The sequence below is a fragment of the Protopterus annectens genome, chromosome 3.part0 (assembly GCF_019279795.1).
Source record: "Protopterus annectens isolate FY-2018-M chromosome 3.part0, PAN1.0, whole genome shotgun sequence".
Lineage (NCBI taxonomy): Eukaryota > Metazoa > Chordata > Ceratodontiformes > Protopteridae > Protopterus > Protopterus annectens.
Genome location: NC_056731.1, coordinates 1,104,145,625 through 1,104,161,987, shown reverse-complemented (window position 1 = coordinate 1,104,161,987; position 16,363 = coordinate 1,104,145,625). Strand labels below are relative to the sequence as shown.

Genomic DNA, 16,363 nt, shown 5'->3' with positions numbered 1-16,363 from the left:
TGTGAAGGTGCATTTGAATTGGGTTCCATTTGCCCTGAGTGCACTTCCGACTGCCAGGTGCCCCCCCTTCCGACTGCCAGGTGCCCCCCCCCCATGCATAGTCTGATGCGTCTGTTAGGGTTTGAGCGGCAGGGGGTAGTGTGAATGGTAGTCCCTTGTTTTGATGGCAGGCCTCTGCCCACCAAAGGAACTCTACGCATAGACAAGGAATGATAGGAATCATTGCTTTTAGATCCTGAGAATGTTGACACCATAGGCTTTTTATATACCACTGTAGTTTCCTCATATGCAGTCTTGCACATGGAATTTGAAGAATGCAGGTAGCCATGAACCCAAAGGCTTGTAGTATTTGCCTTGCAGATAGCAGGGTTTTTCTGATCACTTGTTTAAAGTAGGCTGTCAAATGAATTTGTTTCTCTGGCATGAGGAAAGCTTGCTCCCAGGAATATAATTTGTTGACACGGTACCAGGTGTGATTTCTTTTCGTTTATGGTGCACCCCAGACAAGTTAGCACCCTCTGAACAAAAGCCAGATGATTCAAAAGTATGTCCTGGTTTTCTGCCTGAATTAGACAATTGTCCAGGTATTGGTATATTTAAATAATTCTTTGCCTGCAAAATGCAATGACTGGAGCTAGGCACTTTGTGAATACCCTGGGCGCAGTGGATAAGCCAAAGGGCAGTGAGTACTTGCTTTTGGGCCTCTTCCCACTGCTTTGGAGGTAGATCCGGCCAACTGCTTGGAGTTGGTGACATGTGGAAGTGAAATCTGTATCCTTGGGACACTATATTAAAAACCCATTTGTCCTGGGTAATGAGTCCCCAGTTCTTTGCATGAAGTACAATCTTTCCCCCCAAAGGGGCAGTCAGTTGAGAAGTGCTTGGAAGTTTTAAAAATAAGTCATTGAGACAGTTTACCATAGGGGGGAGTTTTATTACTCCCAAATTGGAAGTGGAGGCCCCCCACTGCTTAGTCCTGTGCGTCCCCTGGGACTGAAGCCTGGGTGCTCTGCTGGATCTGGGTTTGGACTGAGAAGGTCTGGAAGAGGCAGGAAAGGACCAATTCTTAGAAGGCCAATGCCTACTAAATCTTGGAGGTTGTACTTGTAAAAAGTCTTTAACAGTTTGCACATATTTAGCTTTTTCCTCCATCTTTTTAAGAACTTCTTCTGCCTTATTGCCAAACAGGTGGCTCTGATTTAAGGGAGCATCTAATAATTTCGCTTTAACATGATCTGGCAAGGATTGCTCCTTAAGCCAAGCATGCCTTCTAAGTACAGACCCAGTTACCGCAGCCCTGCAAGATGCCTCTAGTGAATCAAAACCACATTGTAATGTATGTTTACAACTTGTTCAGCAGAATGCATAAAATCCTGTTATTTTCAGAACAATCAGGAGTCAACACCATTTTCTGTTTAAGCAATCCAGTAATATGCAGCTGATACTTTAACATATGAAACTGGCAATTCAAGGCCCTAATGGCAAAGTTGCAGAAGTGTATACCTTCTTACCCCATCTATTCGGTGCCCTGGAGTCTCTATCAGAGGGGGTAGAATTTTTGGCAGTAGTAGCTTTAATGCCCTTGGGTCCCTGTGAAATGGTTTCAGGATCCGCAGTAGGATTTTTGAAAAAGAACTTGTGAGAGTCAGGAACCCTGTAATATCTATCAAGTTTTCTGGAAGCAGGAGGTAAAGAGTCAGAGGCCATGCTAGATTCTAAAAAGGCATCATCAACAATGTCCAGTACAGGAGGTATAGTTAAAGGCCTGTGCTGGGGCAGGAGTAAGAAATTCCTAAGCCTCTTTTTAGAATCAGAGAAATCCTGAATTTCCCAACGAAAAAGCTCCCTGAGAGTATGCAATGTTTCAGCAAAAGGGAAATCCTCTGGGGGAAGCAGAGGAAATAGAGTCCTCAGCATCACAATCCTCATAGGTATAGAAGGGTAAATCCTGGTCATCAGAGGAAACAGAAATTTCATAATCCTGGTCAGAAGTATCATAAGCAAACTCAGTCCTAGGTCTCTTCGAGGGGGAAAGTTGGCTTCCCCTGATTAAAGTAATAAGGTCTTCTGTCATTCTTATCATTTGTTCTTTAGGCAAAGTGGCCTGACCATGCGGTCTGGGCATCAGTTTTCTAGGCATGGTTCGAGTTTTAGGCGTTGAAGAAGAAGACAGCGCCGGTTTAATATGGAAGTCAGTAGGCCTGAATGCACCCTCAGAAGCCGGTGCCTGCACAGCGGCTCCAGACCCATCCAAGGTAGAGACATCAGTGGGTTCCATAGTTGAAGCATCTCACGGCATACCGGACTCCGAATGGGTCTCAGTAGAGGCCTGAGAATCAGAAAAGTGGGTATCAGGGGCTGCGAAAGTGCCTCACTGAGTATCGGCGAACTGGCGACTGGCTTAGGAGAAGCCTCGTCGGCAGTTCTGGACCTCGACGGCCTGTCTCTGTCTTTATCTTTGCGTTTTTTCAGAATCCTGGTAGACAGATGGCTAACCGACATTTCTGTATAATTAAACTGAGAACCGAAATATTTAGAAGTGAAAATACACAGATGATGGATAGTGTGCTGATTAAATAAAGCACAAAAGCGACAGCAAGGTACGTCGTGGTCTGGGCCTAGTCAAGGAATACAGTACGAATGAAAATCTTTATGAGGTATTTGCTTTCCACAAGTAATACAATTATTAACTTTTACTAACATCGGAAAGGATGCAAGAAAAAGTTTCCCCAATGGGGTACTTAGCTTTAGCTGAACACTTCGGTTCTGAAACTTGAAAACGAAAATTTCAGGAGTCGGCCGACTGGCACTTGCGAACTGCTTTTGCTTCGGGCACCACACGGCAAGAAAGACTGATGTAATGGCATCGGCTGCATGATTTATACCCCTGACGAACTGACGTCATGGAAGAAGGGACAGCAACTGACACAGGACCCAAGACTTGTTAATCAGGCTGTCTGAGGGCTACCTGCAAGCAGATAACCCAAATTTAATGACTGCAACAGTGAAACACAAAGAACACCACCACAGTGTTTTCAAAAAGTGAACAAAGTACTGGGCCAACCTCATTTAGTCTGGGGAAGGAACCTGGGATGAATAATGAGACAAAGGCCTCCTCATCTGTTAGTGTGGCAAGATGGCAGACATCCATTTTGGTTTGGATGACTTAGCTCTGTCCTTGAGTATACAGACTGGTTTAGAGGCCTCTGAACATGTGTGGGCACTTGGGACCTTGATCTTTAAACTGCAGGTGTCTTCACAAACAAGGACCAAAGGGACACCACCCTCACCTTCAGTACCGATCACCCAGTCATTGGAAACAGAGACCTGCAGAAAGGCATCTAACCCGACCAACTATAGGAGGGATTTTTCTTAACCAACCTTATTAACATGACATTTTTAAAAACGTGATGGGTATACAAACAGTAAAAACAAACAAACCATATATTACCATTATGTCCCTGCAGTACATATATATATATATATATATATATATATATATATATATATATATATATATATTTATATATATATATTTCCTTTTTACCAACCTTCATTCACTCCAGAATTACATACATTTTTCGATTCCTCCTCCTGAACATTACTCTGTATAATTTCCACAAATTTCATTTATTTCTATGCAATTACTCCCTCCCTTTTCTAAACATTTCACCTTAATTTTTTTATCTCCTTTACAATATTCAATAATTCAGTTACGGTTGGTTTAGGTATTCATTTCCATTTTCTAGTGATTGCTTTTTTTCCAACCAATAGCAATGAACTTAGTAAGGCCTTACTAAATCTAGGAAATTCAGATCCTATATCTCAGTTACATTCCCAAAAATATGTTCCCAATTCCCTCTCTTTCCCAGCTCAAGAATTTGCTATCCAACTGATGAAAAATTCCCTAACGTCTGCATGGGGTTTAAAAACACCTATGCAAACATTTCAGTGCAAAAATCCTACACCTTATGGACTTTGCTGTATACTTGGGAGCCATATACTTGCTCTCCCACTGTTCCTTTGTAAATTGCCTTTCCAGTCTCTAACCACAGTCTTTCTAAACTCATCTATTTGATTCTTAAAATTCTAGGAGAGATTCCGTTCAGGAAGATGTGCTTGCATCTGAAAACATGGCTGCCACTTGACGGGCAACACCACAGCCTCAGTCAAAGTAAACATGAAAGATGGAAGCCGCGAGAAAGCCTCACCACATCTGGCACCCTTGAGCCTGTATGGTCTACTGACTAAAGGCATGCTGTCAGAATTCCAGTATTCCTAGATTTCAGGGTGCTTTCCCGAATGTTTTCCTCTCTTAAGCAGGGAATCTACTGTGGATCTGGCTGTTGCCATAACAATCTTTTTTTTTTTTTTTTTATTAAACACCTTTATTGAATTATCACTTGCAACACAGGCAATTTTACATTTACATAAAAGTAATCAAACTGTATTAACAAGTTCACATTTACAAACATTATACTTCACATATATTGCTACATGTCATATAACCTAAGCAACATTACATAAATTATTCAGTTCCTGTCTTTTTTAAACAAGAAACATCTTTATTAAACTATCACTTACAACATAGGCAGTCATACATTTATATATATGAAAACAAACCACACCGACATGCTCTTACTTACAAACATTATACCTAACTTATAATCTACCCAATCATTTCAGTCAAACATTACATAGCTCATATAACTCCCACCTTCTTTTAAACCTCATTCCTCCCCTGTAATTACTGTTCCCACAATTCACATTTTTTTCCTACGTAGTATGCTCCTACCCTTTTCTAAAGATCTCAATTCCAGTTGTTTTATCTCTGTTACTATCTTTGCTACTTCTAGTATAGTTGGTTTAGATTTTGATTCCATTTTCTAGTAATTGCTTTTTTGGCAGCCACCATAATTAGACACAGCAAGGCCTTATCATGTCTAGGCAATTCTAATTCTGTATCATAGCTCAGAAAAATCATCTCCCTCATCATACCAGTCTGCCCACCCAGCATCTCCAAAAATGCATCCTGGAACTCACCACACTCCCAGAACATATGTTCCCAATTACCTCTTTCTTCTCTGTCACACCTCCAACATTTGCTGTCTACACAAGGAAAAAATCTCTGGATTCTACTTGGGGTATAAAAATATCTATGTAAACATTTCCAAGCAAAAATCCTAAATCTTCTAGATTATGTTGCATATTTGGAAGACATACATATATCCTCACATTGTTTCTTTGTGAACTGCTTACCCAATCTCTCTTCCCAAATCCTTAATCTTGGATAATATGCAGTAGTTTCTCTAACGTGGCTACCTGCGTAGTCTTTTGAGTAAAACAAACACAATTGTGATAACTGTCTACATCATGACTTGGTCCCAGACAAAAAAGATACTGTGGACATCCTTATGCAAAAATCTACTTCCGACAAATACAGTTACTCACTTTTTCCTCAATATTTGACATCTATAAAACATGCCACTCAAAAGTTCCTCTTTCTACCATACAATTTAAAAAGAAAAAGTAAACTAAGAAGTTACCAGAAAGGAGTACTTATTTGCTAACTCTGGAAGCCAGTTTAAACCAACACTCACTGACAGTATTTTAATATACATAATTTTTCTTCAGTGAACTGCAACAAGAAAGACCTGAAGGCGGCATGGGTGTATGTTCATCTCTTCTGCAGCAGAAATACAGAGTTAGTACTGCAACAGTCAATTTCAGGATGAATACTTAATGAGGTGCCTAAATACATCAACAGTTTTTGGATACAGTCCTTAAAATAAAGTTTTGATAAACAGATTTTTACTGGCATGTGATCTCTGAACATCAGCTTGTGTAAAAACTGCTAAAAAGACTGATTACAAAAGCACTACCAAGCTTTGTGTGTTGCAATTTAACAAGGAATTTATGTGGGAGTTAACTAACTGCAGTACTTTATCACATCAATGAAATAAGGATTTACAGTTTGCATCTTGCAGACTATTATTACTGTACCTGGATGACAACTGTTGTAGGTACTTCCAAAGCCAAACGTTTGCAGGTTTTTTTCCTGAATACCAGCTGAAAGAGAATGCTGATACACATGCTGCATTCCAGGATTAATCATATTTGTCTTACCTAAAAATACAACAAAATATAGTTAATGCACTGGGTTCTAGATGAAGTCTAATTAAACCAGAATAATGCAACAAGAACATCAGGCTGGCAAAACAACCATGAAGTCATTATGGCTTTTCTGACTTAAGAAACAAAATACAACTATGGACTTTACGAAAATGTTAGTGTTCCAAGCTCTACAGCACAAGTCTCAATAATTAAATCCATCCATCCACAACCACTTTTTCCCATTTTTGCACATGGGGTCGGTGTGTCACTTCAAAATTGACAACCATCTAGAGCCAAGGTATACACCACTAGGTGGTTAGCCCTGCCACAGCAGTTCTTACACACCACACACTCTCACCTACGGCCAAGTTCAGAGTCCCCAATCCACCTACTGCATGTATTTGGAATGGGGGAAGAAACCAGAGCTCCTGGAGGAAACCCATGCAAACACGGGGAGGATATACAGACTCCACACAGAAGGCACCCCAGCCAAAAACTGAACTTGCTGTGAGGCAACAACACTATCCACTGTGCCACTCTGCCACCTTTTATTAACAATTAATAATTAAACTCAGCTCAAAATTCCTGTAATTTTCATGATGTACTTATGAGAGAGTCAGAGTGAGTGATAACAGGAAAAAGACCAACACGAAGGTAACCCGGGTCTGCAAAAACCACAGAACAAATCCAACAGCATTCAGGTATGGCTACCCTTCTTCAGTGTTATCACGCTGAAGAAGGGTAGTGATACCTGAAAGCATTGTGAACACTGTGGAACATTAAAATATTCTATTTCATTGAGCATTTTCAGTGTCTGTATACATCTGCTGGATCTAGTCAAGGAGGGTGCCCAGTAACCTTTTCTACACTTTTCCAAATTTCAGGTAGCAGAAAAGGAAACTGGTTGAAGCATTGGCTTGTTGAAACATCTTTAGAAATACCACTTATGCAGAGGTAGGAAATTTCCATTTGTCACCCACCTCTCCATGATTGCACAACAGAGCCCCCATACTACCCCAATCACTACCAGTGTACAAAACAGAAACCAAACTAACAGTGACTTCCTATCTGACAGTGATCAGGCTATGTATCAGTGAACTGAAAATGACAAGATGAAATATTACCAAGTTTACAATCAGTGAACCATGGAGTAGCATGACCAGTAGTGCATCACCAAAGCCGTAGATGAGGGTGAGGTGGTTCACACAGCCTATCTAGATCTCGCCAAGGCTTTCGACATCATACCCCACTCTGGAATTATAGTATAAATCCCTGTGTCACAAGATGGGTTGCCAACTGGCTCACTGACAGAACCCACACTGTGAAAGTAGCAGACTCCAAATCCAACTTCAGACCAGTGACAAGTGGAGTATTTATTTTTATTTATTTTATTTATCATTTGTTGACCGGGAAAGTCTGACTAGGTTCCACAGAGCCTGTTTTCAGCGGAGGCCCGGGGAGAAATGCTCCAGGTGCATGTCTTTGGAATGTGGGAGGAAACCGGAGTACCCGGAGGAAACCCACGTGAACACAGGGAGAACATGCAAACTCCACACAGAAGGCACTCCAGCCGAGAATCGAACCAGAGAACCTCTTGCTGTGAGGTGATAATGTTAACCACTGCACCACTGCGCCGCCCAGTACCACAGGGTTCAGTCCTGGGTCCTCTCCTGTTTGGTATCGACTTCTCTGAAGTACAGGCTAACACTGAAGGTCTTTGGCTAATGAAGTTCGCAGATGACTGCAAACTAGGAGCCATAATCAAAACTCCAAAAGATGTGGACATCCTACAAAAGGGCCTCGCTGAGACAGATGCCTGGTGTCAAAGCCATGGCATCAAGCTCAATGCCAAAAAGTGCATTGTCATCCCTTTTGGTAAAAACTCTGTACCCATGAACTACCACATAGGCGGTAGTCTACTTAACACCGAAAGTGTGATAAGAGACCTTGGGACACAGGTGGACAGTAGTCTCTCCTTTGATAATCACATCGCCACAGTAGTCAGGAAATCCTTCTATGTGGCACACCTCATTTCAAAAGGTTTCTCATCCAGGAAAAAAAGAGGTAATTGTTCCCCTCTACACGTCACTCATTAGACCCATTATAGAGTACAATGCCCCCTTTTCGTATGTACCTCACAAAACATCTACAACAACTGGAAAGGCCGTGGAAATACCTCACAAAGAGGATTACTGGCCTCAAACAGATGCCCTATGCAGACCGTCTCAAAAAACTACAGCTTTATTCCATCGCATATCGCCTACTCAGAGGAAATCTCTGCCTAACACACAAAGCTATGTCAAACCCAGAGCTTTTGGATATGCTCCACTTAAAGAAATTCCAATCCCTCCGAGCTACACGCTCTAGGGACCTAAACCTTGTCACCACAATAAACAGAACATGCTGGAGGGATAGATTCCTGTCCCAGAGACTTCCCATACTCTGGAACAAACTACCTATCTATATCAAACAAAGCTCCTCATTAGCACTCTTCAAGAAAAATCTTGATGACTGGATGGGAGATAGGAAATTCATCCTGGGGATCACTTCTGTGGCTCTGCTCAACAGTGGCACAGGAAAATAATTTTCTTGGTTGGCAAAAGCCAGGGTACCTTTTGCCTAGGCTTATACAGGCCCTAGGGCCAATAGCCTAGTACCTACCTATGAATGATGAGCTTCCATAAAAGACTAGATAGTACAATGTATGTTCTACTGTAGCAAGATAAGGCCCCATTTAAAATATCACACTGGCATTATTCATTTCTGTGCAGATTTCATAACCTACTGAAGCTGGTCCTTGTTTCTCCAATTCTGTTTCCATAGCCTAGTTGTCAAAGTCCATTTTTCATTCCAATTGTGAAAGTGTCATGGCTTGAGGAAAATCCTAACATTAAACAGGCAGGGTTCTTCTGTTTCAGAATTTCCAGAAACATCACTACCACTTCCAATACTACAAGCAATGCTAATCAGTTTAGTATTCTGCAATCTTGTCTGAAACAGACACTTAAAAAATAGTTTATAGTTTCACTGGTTATTACAAGGTAGCTACTTTGATTAGTAAAACATTAAAAAAAAAAAAAAAAAAAAAAAAACCTAGCCAAGTTAGAGTTTTCACTGTGTGATACCTTAAATCTCCTGCAATAGAGGCCCATGGAATATATGTCAATGACCCGTTAAGGACATCAACTGTTTCAGCTATGTGGCTTCTGAATGTCCACAAGTTTTAAGTTTTTCCTTTTTAAGTCTTCATGGAAAATTTAGGTCAACAAAGCCAAATGTCACTAGCTGTGGAAATGTATGTTTCGACATTCTTATGAGCTTGTCAGCACAGCATAAGTGGAGTGTTTGGTTATACTCTAGAAACACAGGGTCTTTAAACCCAGCTGATGTCCATTGCTATTAAGGTGTCTGCAAAATATCCCAATTTGAATATATCCTATGGGACTCTACTAAAGTGGTGTGGTGATGTGGAGAGCAGTGTGAACTACATTTGTCATCTAATATGTTTTTGTCATTAGGGAATGACTGGGTAATATGGCTATAAATCAGTTCAATACAATGTTGGGAACTGCTCCTAGGATTCCTAATGTAGTTTAAGAAGGGCTTATGGTTGTCCTTGCTAGTCCTGGTGATTTTAAGTTCATACTTAACCTTGGCAGATTTGTTTTATTTCCAAGATCTTTAATTTATTTAGTTCAGTTTTAGAATGTGAAATTTTCAGTTTGTTCCCAAGGATGAAGAGTTTTTTTTTCTCTTGTTTATAGTTTGTTTATACCTGGATCCATTCACAAGGTTTGATCATATATTTGTGCTGGATCACAACCAATGTGCCACTGAAGGCATTGAGATGAGCAAAGAACCTATCTGGAAATGCAGTGATACTGGCAACATGGTCCTGAAGGGGAAAGGGGGCTCGTGAATGGCATTAGGTCATTGTCTAGTTGCAACAATTTTGCCTTAAAGAAATCTCAAAAAGACAGTACGGTTTGTAAGCATGTTGGGTTGGGTTGCAATGGTGAAAACCACAGAATGGTGGCTGGCTCTGAGCAAGGCTGGCATAACCAAAAGTGCAGAGTATAATGGCATAATTTTTGTGATGACTGAGTCATGCAAATTTGTCCCCCAGTCTAAGACATGACTATCTGGTCAAATGACAGCAATACAAATATTGAGATATCTGGCTTGACCCCTGTCTCTCCTTTAAAATTTAAGTGAACATGCATAGACTAAAATAATTCAAAGGTTGTTACATGCTTGCAAGCCTCCTTTTGTCTGATTCATGAACAGAAACTGAATTAAGCCTGCTACTTCTAAAGCAAAAGTATGCACTTCCCACTGTTGCTCTGCACCCCTCTCACAGTACTAAGATATAAAGGTATATGTCCCTCTAGTAACCTTCAAAACATTGTTGTCTCTTCTTACATAAACCTGCCTGGCTGTTTATTATTGAATGTGCTGCTCCAATTTTTTCTTCCCTTATTCATAAACTACTGCATCTGGAGCACTATATCCAGTCTTGCCAGAAATGGCAACATATCACTACGGTTATATTACACTTTATTACATTTGATTAGTAGCAGAAAGAGAAAACAGACCTATCTAATCTACCCTTTAAAGGACCTTATAATTTGACTTCCCCTCCATCTCCAACTTTCCCCCAAACCATTCTCCACCTGTTCCATACCCTCTTGAATGGCTCTGTAGATTTCCTCTCATCTACTCATGCCAATAGTCTACTCCATATATCCATAACCCCACTGTGTAAATAAGTACTTTCAGATATCCAGAGAGTAGTTATTCCGAAGTATTTGCTTTCCTGTGCACTTGCCCCCTCCATTTTTCCTGTTGTGAATGATCTGTATAACCTATTCACAGCTCTGACATGATCTTGTGCACCAATACCATACCCCACCCCCACTGTCTGTTCTCATCTCAAGTGAGAGGAGCACTAGCTCCTCTTGTTTCTGGTCAAAATTTATCTCCTTTCCTATGGATCTTTCTGATAGCTTTCCTCTGAATTTCTCCAGCAGCCTAAAGCTCTTTTCTTTAAATGGCCTCCAGAACTAAATGCATTACCATAGGGGTAGACTGACCAAGGCTATATGGAATGGAATAACTTTCTCTTTGCTTCTGGAATCTGTCCCCCTGGGGATACAGCCAAGTATTCTGTCTAGTGCTGCCACTGCCCTCTCTCACTGCTCCCAGTGGTCTAATCCAGGTGTGATCAACATCTTCACATCATTTTTTTGTTCTTTTGCCATCAGTCCCATTCCTTTCAGCTGATACATCACACTACAGTCACTGTGGCCCAGACAATGCACTGAACATCAGCTGTTACCTTCCTGCCCAGTTGTTTACTCTTCCTATGTCCTTTGCTATACTCACATCTTATACTGATACATATTTATGCCACCAGCAAAGAGGCTGCTTTCTAATACCTCAGATATGTATCCAGGACAGACCTCTGTGGTACTTCACTAGTCACTTCCCTAATTCCTGACATATTTCTCTTACCACAACCCTCTGTCTCCTATCACTCAACAAAGAAGCTAACCTGTTCTTTGTTCTCAACTCTACCCTAACCCCTTAAATTTTGTTCAATCAGCCTGCTGTGTGGGACAGAGTCAAAAACCTTGCTAAAGTTCATGTAAACTATCTCTTCTAGTACTCCCGTTCTCATGTAACCCAGTCATGAAACTGGATCAGATTTGAGTGGCAGCTCCTTCTGGCCAGGAACAATGTTGACTGCTGTCCTACAGACTGCTGTCCTCTAGGACTGTTATCAGTCTTCCTCTATGGATACTCTCTATGACTTTTCCTAGTATTGCTGTTGAGTGTGTGTGTGTGTGCTTGTGAGTTTAATGAGCAGTCTAAATACTTTATTGCAACATTTTTCAGTGTAATATACTGTGCAATCCCCATTCATGGTACATTTGGTATTTTAGCAATGATTGCTGATAAGCCTTTTTAAAATGACAATGTTTATACAATACAAATAAAGCAGCCTCATGTAAGACAGACAGTGCTTACACTTGTTTATAAATTACTTGTCAATGTTAAGTATGCAAATCAAAAGACTACTATCAACTATTCTTTCTTTAACATTGCTCATTAACCACAAATAGTCTCACACACAAATTAACTACTTGCACCCTAATATGACATCAGGAATTAAACAGCAACCATATTGCTTTATTCTACTATTTGACAATTCTTACATCTCACTTTGTATTAGAATCTACTTTACTCAATAAACACAGATTAAAAGTACTTTGTTCTGTGTCAACATCCTATTCAAACTCAGTTTCCATTACAACATCCCAGTCTACTTTTTTACTCTGGAGTTCTGTTTCTGATCTCTCACAGTTATCAGTTCCATGTTTTTAAGCTCTGTAATCTCCTTTTTCACCTCTTTTATCAGTGGTTTGTCTTTGGCCTTCCACTTTCTACTTATAGCTTTCTTAGCTACTATTTCCCCACCATTGCTGTAAAGCTAATAGGTCTGTAGTTCCCTGGATTTTTTTTTTTGGTTGGAGGGTATTTTTTGGCATCTCTGCAGCTGATCATCAGCTACTCCCCATGTCTCTCCTAAATCACCAGATGTACTGAACTCACCTACCCCCCACCCCGGACTAACTCTGTCCATGTTTGGGGCCAGCAAGTAAATTGAGGTACCTTGGGGTAACATCGTACAACTGCTAGGGAGTGTTTTTTTCCCTTAGGGCCTGACTCCACACATACTGCCCAAGGGGTTTGCTGTGCAATACTTTTTTTTTCTTTTCACAATTCTGCTTGTGGAACCCAACCACAGCCCTGCTTTCTCTGTTGACAGCACAACCTGCGTGTCCCCAGTCTTCAGTAGTGATCACTGTCAGAGGTGCTCCTGAGAATATACTTTTTCCCTATTCTTCCTGCAAGGATGGCTGAGTCAAAGTAGGCTGGTCAAACCCACCACCCGACTGGTTCCTCCAACACCTGGGATGCTAATCGAACATGAGTTGTCTGTGTTACTGTCAGAGCTCTACCTCTCTGTACCATAGAGCTGGACAGTTCTATGGATATTTTTCTGTTTCACCCTTGTATGGTTCTACAACTGCTATCATCCAGTCATCTAGTACTTCTGCACCAGCCAGTGATCTGTTGTACATCTAAACCAGGAGGTCTGCCAACACACCAACCAGGTTTCCTGAAGGTTCAGTGAGGAAGCCCATCTTCACTTGTGCTTTATTCTTCCCTAGCAGCAACCAGTTCCAAACCCCCCCTCCCATATCCTGGTGTCCATTAACTGTCCTCACCTGCCTCCCTTCCAGAATGGCACTTTCTGTTCATCTTACTTTACAAAGATCAATGCAAAGAATTTATTCAGAACCTCTGCTTTTTTTCCAAGTCTTCTGTCCCTCCCTACTTTCTGCTATGCACCTAATCAATTATTGGCTTTCCTTCTTGATTCATTTTGCTAACTCCCTTTCAACTGTAACCTTTACTATCCTTAACCATCAGGCCTCCTTGTACTCTTGATGTCTCCTTTCCTCCTCTTATAGGCCCCATTTTTTGTCGTAATTTCTAGCCTCACATTCTCTGTGTAGCTGCACTGGCCTTGTTCTTTTTTTTGCCACTTCCCTGTATTCTTATCCACCTCTCTCTGTAACCCATCCCTGACCATTTCCCACTAAAACTTTTAACTGTCCAGATTTTTGCCTCATATTTTTTGATCTACTCCTCACAGAATCTGTGGCTTTCTGGTAAATCACTGGGGATTGAAGTCACTAAATAATAACATACACTTGAGTTTCAAACTTCATATCCTCTAGAAAATACATGTTAACACACACTGTGTTATTCTAGCAAATTTCTAAGTTTAAAAGAGCAATGTTTAAAATCTGTTCCTATTTTTGGGCCCCCCCTATTATTTTAGGCTTTGTCCAGATTTCTTGCACTAACAGGATGTGAGGTAAGATTCCCACAGTGTTTATTTCTTTGATTTGCGGCCTGTAGCCTAACTCATGTCCTCCCTCACCAGAGGATAATCCACTTTTCTAAAATCCCATCATCACTTGTCTTTTTATTCTCACTCTTCCCCTACCACTCAAAAGCACACACTGGCATCACCACTGCTGGCTAACAGTGGCTTTGCCTAGACATCCATGACATCTGCCCTAATTAGGATCACATCTAAAATTCTGTCCTTTCTGGTACACACCAGCATCAGTTAAGCTGAATCCCTCATGGTCCAAGACTTCAGATTTCAAATATACTAATCTGGTCAAATTCTGTAATGAGGTTTGTAAGTGCACTGATGGCCATATCAGCTCCAATGATGGCACAGCAGACAACGCCACAAAGGAGTTATAAAAGCCCATTCACATTTACACAAATATACAGAGCTGGCAGTCCTAACCACAACAAAATATAATGGAAAATTCAAAAACAAACCATCGTGGTGGTCCTCCAACATAAACAAATTTTACAACTAAAAAAAAAAACACTTTAAATTACATAACAGACCCCCAGACCCTCATAACAAGGATAATATCAGAAATATTACTAAAAACTAGAAAAACACTACTCGGTATACTAAAGCAGTCCATGCATGCAGGTTAGTATTTGAAGCTAAGGACAATTATAAATCCTTCTTTGGCTATGTGGGGAAACTAAGGAATAACACCCAACAATGCTCTGAACTTATTCAAAATGGTATCACCCATTTTGCCCTAACAGATACTGCCAATATGCCAGCAAACATATTCAGTGCTGATTTTACCCCAGAGACCTCTTTCCAAAGTCTACATATCTCTGAATCCCTTAAACTCCTATTATCACAAAGCAACATGTACTGAAGATGTTAAGACCAAAAATACTTCATTCCATGGGGCCTGATGACATACCATGTTCAAAAACTTTACTAAGTATGCCCTGGCTGAAAGACTCCAACTATTTCACCTAAGTTTAGGTACTGTTTTTTGTCCTCAAAATTTGCGCACTGCAGTGGTGATGCCACTACACAAGGGAAGCCATATTACTGACCCCAAAAATTATACACCCATAAGCCTAAACAGTCTCATCTGCAATGCCATGGAATGTATTATAACTGAACTTACATACTATCATATTAAAAATCTCATTACACTGGCTAACAGTAGTTTGGCTTTGTTAAGAGAAAGTTCTGCCTAATGAAATTGGCTAACTTCTTAGACAGGGTTACACAGACTGTTGACAGTGGTAATGCTGTTCACATGGTGTATCTTGGCCTGGCCAAGGTATGTGTCACCATACCCCATGCTAACGCTGTAAGTAAGCTTAACACTTTAAAAATAGATCCCTTGTGATCTAAGATGGATTGCAAACTGGCTAAAAGAATCCACACAGTGTGACTGGCAGGTACCTCATCAGAAAATATGATGGTACTGCTGTTCAACAACAGGAGCCAATCCTTACCTTGGAATGCATTAATATATATACCGTCATGGAGGCCATCAGTGCAAGGGTTCACTGCTTACAACACATTCAGGCCCATCACACTGGATGAAGGCACTAAAGGCGTCAGTGACTCTATATTTGAAAAAAAAAATCTAACCTCCAGAATTGTTAGGATAATGTCCTAGAATTCCTCCATGTAGAGCTTATCATCTACAAAACCCCATATCACATAGTAGTCAATTGTAGAACCTCTTCAATGCTCCCCTCAGACCACACCGGCTACCTGACTAATATGGCATCCCTAACCACTCAGCAAAATACCATTCTCCTAGGGGACTTTCAACTACCCTTCCATCGACTAGGAGACCTATACATCCTCAAACATATACACCCAGAAATTTCTTATTTCATGAATAGTGACTCACTGCACGAGTTAGTCCACATCCCGACTAGTGAAGACAAAATTCTGGACTTGGTTCTCACAAATACGGGACAGCTATGTGTTGTACCAGTTGTAACCCCCTCCCTTGACAAATAAATTAGTCAGTTTCACCATAAGACTCAAGTTGAAAGCATCCTCACTAACTCAGTATCAAGAAATTATGCTAAAGGTAATCTTCTAAAAACTGAATGATGACCAAGCTAAGTTTAACATTCCCTTCCATTATGAAGTATATTCCCTTCCATTATGAAGAATATGCAGTTAAAAGAATATTCTGCTTTTAACTGCATATTAAAACTTTAAAAGAGACCACAGCTCTGTCTCTTGTGAGTCAGAAATTACAAGAGGTCAATTAAAGAGTAACACATAAGTTAAAACAGCTCAGTTAAG

The 16,363-nt window shown here is 40.6% G+C and overlaps 1 protein-coding gene across 4 annotated transcripts in view; it reads right to left on the bottom strand.

The window, feature by feature from the left end:
• Positions 1–16,363, bottom strand: part of RIPK1 (receptor interacting serine/threonine kinase 1) — a 1,251,693-nt gene that overhangs the window by 319,955 nt on the left and 915,375 nt on the right. For all 4 annotated transcript variants that reach the window (XM_044065340.1, XM_044065337.1, XM_044065339.1 and 1 more), the window contains one exon: positions 6,004–6,126. In XM_044065340.1, the coding sequence (XP_043921275.1) occupies positions 6,004–6,126 (123 nt within the window). The remainder of the gene's footprint in view (positions 1–6,003; positions 6,127–16,363) is intronic.